At 34.8% G+C, this 14443-nt stretch overlaps 3 protein-coding genes across 10 annotated transcripts; 1 reads left to right on the top strand and 2 right to left on the bottom strand.

Moving 5' to 3' along the window:
• Positions 1 to 3143: 3143 nt before the first annotated feature.
• On the bottom strand, positions 3144 to 7599 carry AT1G30640 (Protein kinase family protein). Of its 3 annotated transcripts, none has more exons than NM_001332917.1 (14): positions 7062 to 7599; positions 6698 to 6956; positions 6347 to 6521; positions 6026 to 6109; positions 5668 to 5909; positions 5255 to 5486; positions 4902 to 4981; positions 4738 to 4822; positions 4382 to 4513; positions 4185 to 4298; positions 4038 to 4085; positions 3877 to 3961; positions 3726 to 3782; positions 3144 to 3648 (listed from the first exon to the last, which is right to left on the bottom strand). In NM_001332917.1, exons 2-14 carry the CDS (start codon positions 6919 to 6921, stop codon positions 3518 to 3520), a joined length of 1689 nt encoding a protein of 562 aa, NP_001321465.1. In that variant the 5' UTR covers positions 6922 to 6956; positions 7062 to 7599; the 3' UTR covers positions 3144 to 3517. The 3 variants fall into 3 exon arrangements, with proteins under 3 accessions (NP_001321465.1, NP_174352.1, NP_001321464.1); NM_102801.3 differs by having other exon boundaries at positions 7366 to 7599; NM_001332918.1 differs by lacking the exons at positions 6698 to 6956; positions 7062 to 7599 and having other exon boundaries at positions 3182 to 3648; positions 6347 to 6543.
• Positions 7600 to 7895: 296 nt separating this feature from the next.
• Positions 7896 to 9986, top strand: AT1G30630 (Coatomer epsilon subunit). The gene is made up of 7 exons (NM_102800.4): positions 7896 to 8215; positions 8305 to 8394; positions 8588 to 8739; positions 8824 to 8959; positions 9052 to 9207; positions 9409 to 9488; positions 9579 to 9986. Exons 1-7 carry the CDS (start codon positions 8045 to 8047, stop codon positions 9670 to 9672), a joined length of 879 nt encoding a protein of 292 aa, NP_174351.1. The 5' UTR covers positions 7896 to 8044; the 3' UTR covers positions 9673 to 9986.
• On the bottom strand, positions 9938 to 13701 carry MUR4 (NAD(P)-binding Rossmann-fold superfamily protein). Of its 6 annotated transcripts, none has more exons than NM_102799.6 (10): positions 13345 to 13701; positions 12662 to 12788; positions 12279 to 12403; positions 12064 to 12177; positions 11772 to 11971; positions 11547 to 11688; positions 11372 to 11466; positions 11149 to 11278; positions 10600 to 10744; positions 9938 to 10495 (listed from the first exon to the last, which is right to left on the bottom strand). In NM_102799.6, the coding sequence occupies exons 2-10, from the start codon at positions 12720 to 12722 to the stop codon at positions 10248 to 10250; spliced, it is 1260 nt and encodes a 419-aa protein (NP_174350.2). In that variant the 5' UTR covers positions 12723 to 12788; positions 13345 to 13701; the 3' UTR covers positions 9938 to 10247. The 6 variants fall into 6 exon arrangements, with proteins under 6 accessions (NP_174350.2, NP_001077632.1, NP_001321844.1 ...); NM_001084163.1 differs by having other exon boundaries at positions 9974 to 10495; positions 12282 to 12403; positions 13345 to 13669; NM_001332913.1 differs by lacking the exon at positions 13345 to 13701 and adding an exon at positions 13168 to 13305 and having other exon boundaries at positions 9981 to 10495.
• Positions 13702 to 14443: the final 742 nt, after the last annotated feature.

Raw genomic sequence — 14443 nt, 5'->3', positions numbered from 1 at the left:
ATTAATCCTATAGATAATCCAATCGATGGCCAAGTCTTTGTACTTTTTAGTTTAGATTATCTTTTTGAGTTTACTTGAGTTTGTGAAGTTCTAATATAATATTGGTTTCTTGATTACTCGGCGCAAATAATTCGTTAGAATAGAAGTATTTTATAAATTAATACTTTTTTTTTCTGCCCGCAAGAAGAATAAACGAGATTCATATTATTGTAAGAGAACAATACCATTACACCACACTGTTTTTGGATATATACCATGTCAAGTTTTACTAATCTTTAATTTATTTAACGGAATTCGACCTCTCATTATTGATCCATTTTAATTAGATTACGATTTCTTGTCTTGACATGGTTTCATGACAAGATCACTCCACAGCGAATTTGATTATTCATGTGAGAAGAGAATCATATAACATCATATATGTACACACATATTTACGTATTATATACGAGTAGCGAAAAGAGAAGTGATGAATGATAACGACAATCATATATATGAAAGTTGGCCAATTTTTTTCATATGATATCATCATTTTAGCATTTGTCATGTATCCACTGAATAATTAATGTAAGCTCTTTAATTTTTAATTTATAGATTAATCATATATTTATTATTTAATTTTACATATTTAATTGTATTAATACTAAATTTATTTTGTTATTACATGTTTTTAATAAAATTATTTTATTAGTTTTCTTGAAGATTTTTTTTCGTAATCTTAACTCTAATTATGAGTGTATAATAGTCATGCATTAGTTAATAGTTTGAATAGTTTGCATATTGCTATATATCTATATAATAAATCGCCGAGGGTGAAAAGTATGTAAGAAGTTTAATCATCAAATTTTTAGGTTTCGAGAATCCCAACATTACTCTCTGTTTAATTGGTTTAAGACGAACATTGTTTAGGAACTTTGTGTATAATGCGTTGTTGAGAATGTTGTTAGAAAATATATTTTAATACTAAGAATAATTACTTATTACATGAGTGAATGATTAGATAATTAAAAATTATATTTAAATTAAACAATACAAAAAATCTGAAAATATCGCAGCGTAACGCGAATGATTACCTAGTGTTAATAAAAAATCAGCTGCAATTCTCGGAATACGTTTATTCGTTAACTAATCAGAATCAGCCATTTATGACTATTTGTTTTTTATTTTGTTTATTGAATAGTTGAAATATATTTGTCAATATGCTAAGAAAAATGTTTTATTGAAAAATAACAGTGCAATTCATCTGTATTCAATTTTGATCATATAGAAAAAATTAATATGGTATATAATGCAAATTCTTTTCTTTTTCATTGGATTCCCATATTATTATCTTTTGTGTCAAATATAACTAAACACCTTTATTAGATGATAATACGCCAACCCAAGATATTCACAACAATATGTGGGATGATATATTTAAAGAGTATATTTAACAACTTCGCAGAAGAACAAGTAAATGGCTAGAAGCTAGCCTAGAAGGTATATTAATTAACCATATAGAGGAATCATATCTATACAAATATATCTATGGGGATAACATAAGAAATTACTAAGATATATGTGAACTAATATTCGGTCGACTTCATGATGAACACTTATACCCACGTTCATAATTACAACTCCCATCAATCGTTTTAAAATACAATGATCCTTACAAATCTCTATCTGCACACAGATAAAATAATATATAAATTTGAGTCGAAAAATGGTCTCTAGGTTCGTCCAATAGATTGGCAATTCTCATGCGAGTTAGAAACAAATACATGATAGTTTAAAAACAAACACATCATAAATATAGCACAATAAAATATCACGCAGTTAAAGCCAATGGAGCTGGTTCACAAGAGATATACATTCGAAAAGGGCCGGGGTACACATAATATTATGCCTGTACACAAGTTTTCTAATATTATATGGTTATAATCACTTACCTTGAGGGTGATAACGATGTTTAAGTAATGAGTTATTGGGCGTCGTAGCATGTAACCTTCGTTAAACACGTTTGTATAAATATTGACTTTACGTGCAATCTATCCATGGCCCCTTTAAGTACTCCACAAGTTCATTACTAAAAACCCTAGTCACACTCTTACCTCATGAAATCTTAACTTTTATTTCAATTTTGTTGGTTTACTATAAACCTATTAATTTTTATTATAGGCATGTTATTTAAAAATATCAGTTCGCGAGGCCTTAAAATATGTCATTTTAAAAGGTTAAGAAAATTAGGAAACAATCGAAATTAAATAATAACATAACAATAATACTATGATATAACAAAGTTGATATAGCATAGAAGAGATCATCAATTCTCTAGCAATTGTGTATATCTAAAGCGGTCCCTTAGGGACATCCGACTAAAAAATAATGCAAAACAAAAACAAGTAGAGTAATCGATTTCTAATGTGCAATAGCCACTAGAAATAGTTATAAAATCTAAAAAGTTTGAAGCTAAAATTTGAGAGACACTGTACAATTTTTTTTCGCATTAATTACAAACTTGCGTTAAATATACTTAAAGAGAGAAAACTCTCTAGGTATATATATACTGTATATGATTTTCTTTCTATTGTTTTTATTCTAATAGAAATGGATTGACAAAGAATTATATGAATTTAATGGTCTAGCTAGCGTACTATGACTTTGCAAGTAATCGAAATGGCTTTAAATGTCGTAGTATCCCTCGTCTAGCAGAAACACAAAAGTCAAAGAAAGAAAATATGTATATAGAACAAAACAAAAAGGCAAAGAGTATTGGATCCATAATGATTGGTAAAATTCATAAAGAAAAGAACAGATCTCCAGGATTGTCAAAAAGACTAAACGGTGAAAGAGAAAAACAAAGTAATTGCAGTGTGGAAATTAAGAACATGAGTTCTTCTTCTTGATCTGTCTTTTTTGTTTTGTAAGATAGCTTTGATTCTTCCTTGGTTGTGTCAGTACGTTCCATTACATAACTATTAGTCTATTACTTTCACTCTCTTTTGTTTTTTTTGTTCTATTGTTTTATTAAAACAAATCATGAATAAAGTGTTTTATTCGGATTGACAATTCGAGAAAAGGTGAGGCAACAGTTCAATGGAAAAGAAACGATTTGACTAGTTTTGGATGTTTTCTAAAAAATTCGAGAAAACATGTTCATCAAAGCTCCAATCTCAGCTGGATTATTCGATTTAAACTCAACATGTTGTTACCAATCAAGGCAAGTCCAATTCCAAAGCCATTATGTACAAAATGTTTATGTATGTAAATATTTATAAGCAAAAATAAAAATAAAAGAGCTTACAAGGTTAGATAATTGGGGATCACAGAAACATTGGAATATGTTTGTATACCTATAAAGTTTCCTATATGCATTTTGGTTTTGATTCTCTTTCGGATGTTCACTGTTTTTTTTTTTACATTACAGAGTATATATGTATGAAAAGATGAAAATTTGCAACTGAAGAACAATGACTACCTTTTTTTTTACTTTTACTTTGTTTGTTCTTAATCACTTTTAGATTTTCCCTTTTGATCATCTCCGGGCCTGTGATTGATTCGGTCGTGAAAATGGTGATCCGGAAGACCCTCTAGAGCCTTCAGAGTAAATAGGTGAATCAAGCAAATCCTTTAAGGCTTGATTCTCAGAAGGAGGATATGGTGTTTCTGCAAGAAAGAATTGAATCTTCAATAAAAGTTAAGAACCAAAGTTTGGTTTAAAAAAAACTCAAGTCATTTTTTACCGAAGAGTGTTTTGAGAGATGGTTTATTTGCTGTCTTACTCTTCCGCTTCAGTTCCGCTGCATAAAAAACGAAAGATAATGAGCCATTTAATAACCACATAGTATAACTAACTCTGTCAAAATTTGTTCATGTGATAAAAAGGTTACTGACCCATGCCAGGGATATGGTGTTCATCAACTATCTCCAGATTCTTGAATGTATAACCAAGGAAATTTGCATCTTTGGATGAGATCATCTGCAAATTACTTAGTATGAATGGTGGAACTTGGTTTAATGTACTGCAAAGAAACGAAGGAAATGTATATATATACCTTTCTCCAAGGGCTAGACTTTGAAGAAGTTTGGCAAGTAGATGGTACCTGTAAATCAAAATATTAATCGATATATCGCAAAGACAGAACAGCGGAAAAAAAGGTTGAGAATTATTAGAAGAAAGAAGTTGATGGTATTGAACAAACCTCATCAAACTTTTCAAAGTTTTGGGTATCAAGCTCATGCTTCACTTGTGGTATATATGGAGCATTTGACTCATATAGCCGTTCCCATTCGACTCCCCTAAACCAAGGGTGTGCCTTTTAATGGGAAACAAATCAGACATCTAATATGCAAAAACCATTTTAGAATTTGAAAGGAAAGAGAAAGATGTTTTAAGTACTTTGATTTCGTGAACTCCTTTGGTCCCAAGCCTCTGTTCGACATTGCAGAGCAGTCTTCGGATAAGATCTTTTACCTCGATGGAGAGCTTAGCTTCATCAGGGAACTTCAAGCAGGTTTTCCAGTTTACAATCTGCAGAGATAAACTGAGCAATTGTTTGATAAATATAATACTAGTCACACGTAGTAGGGATTGGACTTGGATCATGCCATACCAAAATATGACTCAAAACAATTTACTCTAGTCCAATTAAATGATAGGCTAATTTTGAGGTAAATCATCAGGACTCGTGAATAATCTTATACCAAACTGCGCAATAATGTACTAGCAGGATATTTAAGCCAATATATGCATACCTTTCTACATGTTGCCAAAGGTTCTTCGGAATAGAATGGCGGAAACCCTACAAGCATCTCGAACATGATTGCTCCAAGAGACCACCTATTGTAGAACAGTTTTTAGAATTTCAACTGAATAAATTAATTGTAGAGTGTAAAAGAGAGGGGTCTGGTTCACTAACCAATCACACTCCATTCCATACCCTTTCTTCAGCAGCACCTCAGGGGCAATGTAATCGGGAGTTCCTACTGTAGAAAAAGCCTGATCGATACACGAAAGAGCCATCTTATTACGCTCCGATTATATGGAAAGGTCATATAAATAACTAAAATAGGAAACTTCCAAAGGAGATTAATGCAAACATTCATAAAAAAATAAAGGGGTTATATCCTTCTCCAAGTAACAGAAGAATATGCACATTCACTTCATTCTAAGTTGGAAAAGAATCGTTCTTTATGGAATATTTCAGATGAACTTCAGGTGGAACAGAACAGCATCCACCAGAAGATAGAGATAAGTGAATCTAGTACATACCAGGGTCCTTCTGTTTTGTTGCCAATGTAAAAGCTGTTCCTGCTGAGTTCTCCTAGGTGCAGAAGGAGGCTTGGAGAGTCTATCATGTTCTGCTGCAGGCTTTGTACTCCTGTCAACAAGCTCCGCCTTAAAATCTGGAAAATTTTTGCTTTCCAGAGACTTGCTCAATCCAAAATCTGAAAGCTTGATATGGCCGTTTCGAGTAATCAATAAATTATCAGGCTTTATATCCCTACAAAAGCAAAGGAAGAAACTAGAGTTAAATTATCACCACGTATCAACTGAAAGCTAATTTACAAGCACTGTAGGAAATCCGGAAGCTTGATATGATTCTAGTGATAGTAAATGTCAAGTAAGATGCAAAAATGGAAAAAAGAACAATATGAAAAGCTTCAAATGCCAGTTGTTCAAACCTGTGGACGTAATTATGCTTATGGATAGACTCAATAGCCAGAATTGTCTGCGCAACATAAAACCGAGTCTCATCTTCCCGTAAGGTATCCTTTCGCATCAGCAGTGTCATCATATCACCTCCAGGGAGGTATTCCATAATAAGATACAAATGCTCATCATCTTGGAAAGAGTAACAAAGCTTGACAATGAAAGGGCTATCCACTTCTGCAAGCACATTTCTTTCAGCTTTAACATGTTCCACCTGATATTTACCGCATAAAGAGAGGATTAGCGTATTTACGCAGATGTTAATGAATTACCAATTTAATCACAACTAAACTCTTTGATTTGGAGAGATGCTATCAGATAGTGCATTACCTGCCCTCGTCGAAGCATCTCGGATTTCTTTAACTTTTTCATTGCATATACGCTTCCAGTAGATTTTTCTTTACAAATTCTCACCTGGACAGAAATGAAATAATATTAAATCAATACACCAAGTAAAATCACTAACAGAAGCTTTGGTTCATAGAAAAAGAATAATAGCTAGTTATCAGTACTTCGGTAGCCAGTAAGAGAGCTAAAAAAGAAGCAACATCAAATTTTATATGTAAAGATGAGACAAGATATTAGCTAAGCTTACAAAAAGGAAGTGAAAAATAAGAGAGGCAACCACAAAGAACACATAAAGAGATATACCTCACCGAAAGCACCCCGGCCAATGATGCTAAGCAGTTCAAAGTCATCAACCCCCATTTTCTGTCTTTGTAGACGCATATACTCCATTTCCTTTTTCTCAAAGTTCTTTAATATATCCATCTTGTCTTCAACAGTAACATCAGCATCAGCTAGGTTTTGTTCCAAGATGCTCCGACTGTATTCAAGAGCGAGCTGATATCAGAAGGTTCAATCTAAACCAGTAGCAGATTAATTCCTAAATCAGACCCAACCATCAGTACTAGAAAATAAGACTACTCTGAAGTTCCATTTGTAACAACTAAAGCACAAGAAGTAAATATTGGCATCACAAGAAGAATCCCGAGAACGTACCGCTCTTTTCTTTCCTGGAGACTCTTCTTCTGAATTTTATAATGATTCTCGATATATTGCTTCGCTGCAGCAACTTTCTGTTTAGTAGCATTAGATGGTGCATCATTCATAGGAGGTCTCCCAAGATTCTTCACATTTCCCTCTTGTCCCTTTTTAGTAGGGCTTGATTTATCCGGTTTCTGCTGCCGTATCTGGAACCAGCTCCTTGTAGGCTCCGTAGCCATTTCAATCCAATCTAATGCAAATCACTTCATAAAACCTGCAGAAAATCAAAACAAAATTCCAAAACCCAAATGCTTCAAAACTAAATCAAATTGATGACAAATTCTTGTCTAACAACGCTGGTCAACACCTAAAATCTCACCGTAAATTCCGGAAACAATATTAAAACTTTCACTTCCAAGTTAATTCCACACGAATCGATTTTAATCACTCTTGACATAGAGATACATATACATCTAGTTCTGGATTGTGGATTGCACGCATGCATTCGAATCAAAACTTGCTTATAATCAAATAGTTACAAACTCCAATTCCAAACAAGATACGCACAAACACCATGCGAGATTGAAGAAGAAGAAAAACGAAAAGTCAAACTATTCACAAAGAAAAAGTAAAACTCGATCGGGGAAGATGACAAATTTCGCGAAAGGATCAAAGAAACTTACATCAACAAAACAACAAATCAGAGAGATTTTGATTTTAGCTCTCGCTTCGAATTCGAACTGTTGCTTACACGCATTCACTTAAAACGGAATTTTTTTAATTAAAAGATCTCAAAAGGGAGAGCAAAAACGGATTACGAACTAATAACGTTTTTTGGGCAAAGCGTATTTTATCTTGAAGCAGTAAACGCCGTTTAAGTTACAGTCACGATGACTCGGTGGCTGATTAAAACCAATACTGGTAAACCGGCTTTTAACTATTCCCGGGTCATTTATTGGGGAAGCTAAATGACACGTGTCAGTAAATTGTTGGATTTGTTTGTCGACATAACGTGACAGCACGATTGAACGGAGTGGTTTGCTAACGTCATTAGAACAACTCCCGCGCGAATTGGATAAAAACGCGTTTTATTGGTAAGACAAGATTGTCACCGTCCGTATGTAGGAGACGTGTAAAGAGAAGCAGAGTGTCGAACTAATTGGGTCATCGAAAAGCCCATTGGGCCTAAAATAGATAACAATGAGTGTCAATTGTAACATTCAAAATGTATGGGGCTTTATGTACATCTTAAGGCGTCATATTTTTTTGGTTTTGATTATTCACACTTCAGTTTTCTTTATTTTGGAGTTAGACACGGATCTGTGAGATCTAGAAGAAGAAGAAGAAGAAGAAGCTAAGACAATGGCATCCATGGCAGGACCAGATCATCTCTTCAATTTGAGAAACCATTTCTACTTGGGTGCTTATCAAGCTGCGATCAACAACAGCGAGATCCCTAATCTTTCGCAGGAAGATATCGTCGAGCGAGACTGTCTCGTCCATCGCGCTTACATCGCTCTCGGAAGTTACCAGGTTTTGCTTCCGTCTCGTGTTTTTCGATTTGGATTTCAATTTGTTTTGATCATTTGCTGATTTACGTTTTTCAAATTTCGTCTTCGTAGCTTGTCATCAGTGAGATCGATGAAGCCGCTGCTACTCCTCTACAGGCAGTGAAACTCCTTGCTATGTATCTATCGAGTCCTGAAAACAAGGTAATTCAAGAGATTTTGAGATGTTTCAATTCATCTTCTGTAACGTTTGCTTAGCGGAATTTCAGATAACTTTAGTAGAATTCTAGGATTCTTTTGATGATTTAGCTTCAGAGATCCGGAATTGAATATATCTTGATCTTATTTTAGTGATCTGCATTGTTGAATACGTAGTTGTTTCTGTGATTTTGGTTAGGAATCAACCATTTCGAGCTTGAGGGAATGGTTGGCAGATCCAACTGTAGGAAACAATGCTATTATCAGGTTGATTGCTGGTACTATATTCATGCATGAGGAAGACTATAATGAGGCTCTGAAGCACACTCATTCTGGAGGAACCATGGATCTGTGAGCTTTTCGATTTGTTTTGTCTTGTCACAGCGATCTCTTTTCGTTTACTCGATAAATGATTGTTGTTTCTGCATATTTTAGGCATGCTTTGAATGTCCAGATATTCATAAAGATGCACAGATCAGATTTTGCGGAGAAACAACTGAGAGTGATGCAACAGATTGATGAAGACCACACACTCACTCAGCTCGCGAGCGCGTGGTTGAATCTGGCAGTAGTATGATATGAATATCCATTTCTTTTTTCCATATAGTGTAGAGAAGTTTGTTAATGTGTTTCTTAATATGAAATTGTTCTTTATGATCTCAGGGTGGTTCCAAGATACAGGAAGCTTATCTAATCTTCCAGGATTTCTCTGAGAAGTACCCAATGACAAGCTTGATCTTGAACGGCAAAGCAGTTTGCTGCATGCATATGGGTAATTTTGAAGAAGCTGAGACTCTACTACTTGAAGCACTCAACAAGGTGAGTGATGAACCTACTCTTTCTTTCCTTAAATCTGTATCGACACAACCCATTCTCAATATCATGTCATCGGAAATGCTCACTCGATTTAAATCTATGAGGATACTTGAAAACTCCTTACACCAAATCTAAACTTTTCAACTATTCCGTTTATTATAAAATGGACAAGTTTGAAATCATAGATGTTTATTCTCATTGCAGGATGCTAAAGACCCAGAAACTCTTGCAAACCTCGTTGTATGCAGTCTTCACGTCGGGAAATCATCTTCTCGCTACCTAAAGTATAAATATTCATGACCTTTTGCATTTTCTGCATAACAACAAGTGCATCAGTAAGCTGACTTATTCCTCCATTTCCAATCCTTTTGCAGCCAGCTGAAACTTTCACATCCAGAACACGTCCTTGTGAAGCGAGCAGCATCAGCTGAAGATAACTTCGAGAGAGCACTTCAATCTTTCGCCTGAAGTACCTCAAAGTCCATGGAATCAATTTGCCTTATGATCTACCAGAAGAACATCATATTATTACCGACCCTATCTTGAAATTATCATAGATAAACAGTTTTTTCCATTGGATATGTTGCATTTTACTTTGATTTCTCACTGAAGCTTTTGTTTTCATTGAGTTTCGAATCCAACAGAACTACAGATCTTGTTCCTTGAAATCCAGAATCTCCATAACTGATGAGACAAAAGGCAGACTTTTGAAAACGAAACATTCGCTAATGTATGCAACACGGAGCTTAGATCTAAATTCCGCTTTACAAATTAAAAGCCAGGAATGCTATATATTATTAAGACTAATCAATAAATATTGTGAGAGGTACATATACTAATGAATGGCTGCTTCCTAAAAGAACCTAAAGCCATTACAAAATGAATATCAATCAAAAATCTCGTCATGTGATATCATTTTTTCATAATATGGATAATATATCTTGTGTTATATTTATATATAAACCATCATCATCTCCTACGCTTCTCTCCTCAATACCATCTGGAATCAAAATCTCCGTCCATCACCAAAGGAATGAACAAAGTCAGTAAACCGAGACCGATGAGGTTGTTAAGCCATAGCCATTACGGTGCAGCTTCTGCCATCTCCATGCAGTCTCAAGACTCTCTTTGAGATTAGTGTGCTTAGCTGTCCAGTTAAGTTCCTTCCTAATCTTGCTTGGATCACTGTAAACCTCAGCGTAATCACCTGCACGTCTAGGCAAATAGTCGATCTTGATCTCAACACCAGTTGCTTTCTTGCACGCCTCAACAAACTCTTTCACCGAGCTACCTACTCCACCCATACACAACAAAAACAGTCTTTAAAATCCATTTGCTAAACAGCAAGAGTTTTTCTTCAGTACAGTACTAATGTAGGCCAAGAGTCAACAATACCTTTCCCGGTGCCAACATTGTAGATTCCAACTTTGCGTGGTTTTGCCTTTTGAAGAGCTTTAACATGAGCATCAACCAAATCAGTGACATCAATGTAATCCCGTACGCAAGTTCCATCAGCGGTTTTGTAGTCTGTTCCTTTGATCTGGGGAAAAAGAAAAGTTAAATGAAGATCAATGATTAGAGAAGCTTGAAAGCTTATAGCCATGTGCATGTAACAAGTAGACTAATTTAAACACTGCTTTAATAAAGGAAACTCAAGAATTAGTTGTCTCAATTATGTATTTTGCTCAGCTGTAAACTATAACTACTTATCAGCTTTTTTACAAGCATGTTCTACAGCATGTGCCAGCCCGAAGTTATGAACAAAAACAAAAGACAGAACTTGAAGGAAAAGGATTAAGAATCTAATAGTGCCAATCTGTGATGACTTGTCCAAGGAATAATACTCAAGACCCTGACCAAAACTGAAAGTGAAGCTTGAGAAAAAACCTGAAAAAAAACTAATTGGACTTCAGAAAAAGTTCATGAACTGAAGAAAGTGATTACCTGTAGGCCAGGCATGATGCCACGTGCTGCATCAAAACAAGCACCGGAGATGCGTCCATGCTCTCGCAGCTCAGGTCTTGGGGCTTCACCCAATCTGCCCTCTGGATCGGACCCAATCACATTGAAATATCTGGTAGAAAGAGAACCTTGTCAATTTCATGGGAAGTGAAAAAAATGCATTGAACCACAAGATAGAACTTAGTGGAGGATCACTAAAACAAACCTTAGGATCATAACTGCCATATCTGAGTTTTTCGAGAAATCCAAAATGATATCTTCTGCCATCTTCTTGGCCTTACCATATGGGTTGATTGGCACCTGAAAGGACCACGTTCTGGGGTTAGAGCGCATAAAAGAAAAACTGTGGATACTAAACAGTTTACAAATCAAAAATTCACCTGAGGAGTTTCCTCTGTAATTGGCATAATATCAGGCTCCCCATACGTTGCACAAGTGCTTGAATATATCAAAGTCTTTACTCCATGAGCAGCCATTGTCTCTAATACTACCAAAGTGTTCGATGTAATATTGTGATAATACCTACAATTGACACAACACAATGTTACTTATTTTACATCTACACAATAGGAAAGATCACAGGGAACATAGCTCAATATACTCACTTAAGAGGGAATTGTGTGCTTTCCCCAACATATGCAACAGCAGCGAAATGCATCACAGCGTCAAAGGCATTCTCTGTGAATATCTTGTTGACAGCTTTGGCATCTCCAAGATCAGCATAAATAAATTGAAGCCTTCCAGGTTCCGGAAATAGTTCTTGCAAAATCCTGACTGCAGCGAGATTGCCCCGTGATAGATTGTCCTATTAAACAGAAAGAGATTTACTTTGTGATATCGACATTTACAATAATGTTGAACAAAATAACCTAAATCCATGTAAGCCAAAGAAGATACCACAATGGTTACTCGATATGATTCCTTTAGAAGCCTTAGAGCTGCATGTGAACCAATATACCCAGCACCACCAGTGACCAAAACATGTGTAACCCCTGGCTCATGTCGAGAAAACTGCAAAAAATAAACACAGAAGAACAAAAATGAAGAAACAATTAAGAAACTTGAGCAATGTTTCACCAGTAACTCGAGCAAAGGACAGTAAGAAGTTATACCACGCTAGGAGTATTGAATGTTGGAGATTGCTTGAGCATGAAAATGCACAAGGCTGTAAGAGAAGCTGTCAAAAGAATCTTTCCCAAGTAATTGTTTTTCTTCTTGGGGTCTGCATAATCCAGTCCTACATTCCCAAAATCACTAAGATCTGTTAACATTTGCATCCAAATGGAAAAAAAACCACAAAAGCTTCACTCTTTGAAGCTCCAAACCACAAAAACTTCAACTACCTCATCAACCAATCTTAAATTCCAAACTAAAGTCTCAAAAAACACTCAAAACTTTCAAGTTTTAAGAGAGCAAACTGAAAATTTCAACACAATCATCCTAGATAAACCATTTCCTCAGTGAAATCAATTACAAGAATCTAGAGATTTCTAACCTCCAAGAGACATAGATCTGTTTTGCCTCCCTTGGCTTCTTGCTCGGCCAAAACTAAACATTTTGATTCACTTCAGCTGGCGGAAACAAACACTAGATGTAATTTGATCACCAACTTCCTAAATCAGCTGCAAAAGAGCAAACTTTGACTTAATATTCTACAAAATCCCAAAAACAAAACTGAGAAATTTCTCGAGATTAAATTATCTCCAAAAACAACCTTAGCCACAGAACTCAAACAGAAATGCACAAAGAAGAGTTAAGATAGCATTGATAAGAATTGACAAGAACCAAATGCTGAAACTTTTTCCCAAAAGCAGCAATTTGAAGATGAAAAGTTTCAAAATTTGCCGGAAACCTTATTTGAATTAAAACACTTGGAAACATATAAAAATCAACCCCAGATTGGGAAACGCTTGTCGGAGCAATGTCGGTCCCATGACAAATGACAATGCAAAAAACTCAGAAAAAGAAACATAAATATCTAAAATGAAAATGAAGACTAACCTAAATAAAATCAAAGTGAAATTCAGCTGAAAGATCCTGATTTTAGAGGAAATAGAAAATCCTAGAAGACAAAGGTAATGTGAAGAAGAATTCTCAGAAGAAGCAGAAACGGAAGAAGAAAGAAAACGCCAAAAAAAAAAAAAAAAAAAAAAAAAGGCCCTTTTGAAGAAAACGTACCTGGAAGAAGAAAACAAAGGGGCATTAATGGCGGCTCACGTGTATCAACAGCAGCAGGGCTTTGTGTACAGAAAACAGAGACGGAACCAACCAGAATTCGAGGAGATTGCTGATCGAAAGCGTGACTAAGAGATAGAAAGAGAGAAAGGATTCGAATTTTCTTGTGGGTTGTGGGAAAGATTCAATTTTTATCACCTTTAAAGTTGAAGAATTTAGAGAGAGGAAACGTACGATGTGGAAAGAGAGTAGGCGCGTTCCGGTGAGGACGATGAAAGAGAGAAAGAGAGATGGCGGAAATTCCTCGGTTTATAAGAAAACAAAACAATAAAGAAATGAGGAATTTTCTTAGTAAAAAATATATTTGACTTTTTTGTCAGCTTTTTTGCTTTGCTTTTGATATGAACATGACATGTAGCAAGAATGATGGTGCAGTCTGCAGATTAATTTATATTATATAGTACTAATCAAGATTATTAATTAAACTTTAATTTTCTATTAACATTTCAATTTCCATATTGTATAAGAAAAATATTGTGCATATTGTTTTTTTTTTAATTGATACCGGTGTTCTAGTGAAACCTGACTAATTAGAAATAAATAGTTATTTGTTATGTTTGATATTAATATTCGGGACCAAAATCTAATAGTTCCAAGTGGTCATAGATTATGTTACGATGTTTCTTTTTTTTTTTTATCTTGATTTCAAATTCATAGTTGATTTTGATGTGTGTTTGTTGTGAGGAATGTTCTTAGAGTTATGTTGACCGTTCTTCATATTCCTTGTTGACTATGTGGCATGGTTGAGTTATGATGTTTTTATTAATAAAACGTGTTTTGATTCATAAGTGATTGTGGCGTTTTGATTTATGCTGCTAAGAAAGATATCTAAATGAATGAATGGTTAAACTGTAAAAAATGAACAAAGTAAACATATTGAAACTGTTAATGATGTAAAACATAATCATGAGTTGGTGAAAGTAGCAAGTGATGGGTTTTGGACTTTGGAAATTCCCATGTGTTGAACTACGGGTTTGAAAATTATGAAATCGAGCTTTATCAAACCATCTCGTTCAAAGATTTTTAATATCGAAAGCAAGTT

This window comes from Arabidopsis thaliana, assembly GCF_000001735.4.
Source record: "Arabidopsis thaliana chromosome 1 sequence".
In the NCBI taxonomy this organism is placed as follows: Eukaryota; Viridiplantae; Streptophyta; class Magnoliopsida; order Brassicales; family Brassicaceae; genus Arabidopsis; species Arabidopsis thaliana.
The sequence above is the reverse complement of the archived record's forward strand: the minus strand, read 5'-3'. Positions and strand labels throughout refer to the sequence as shown.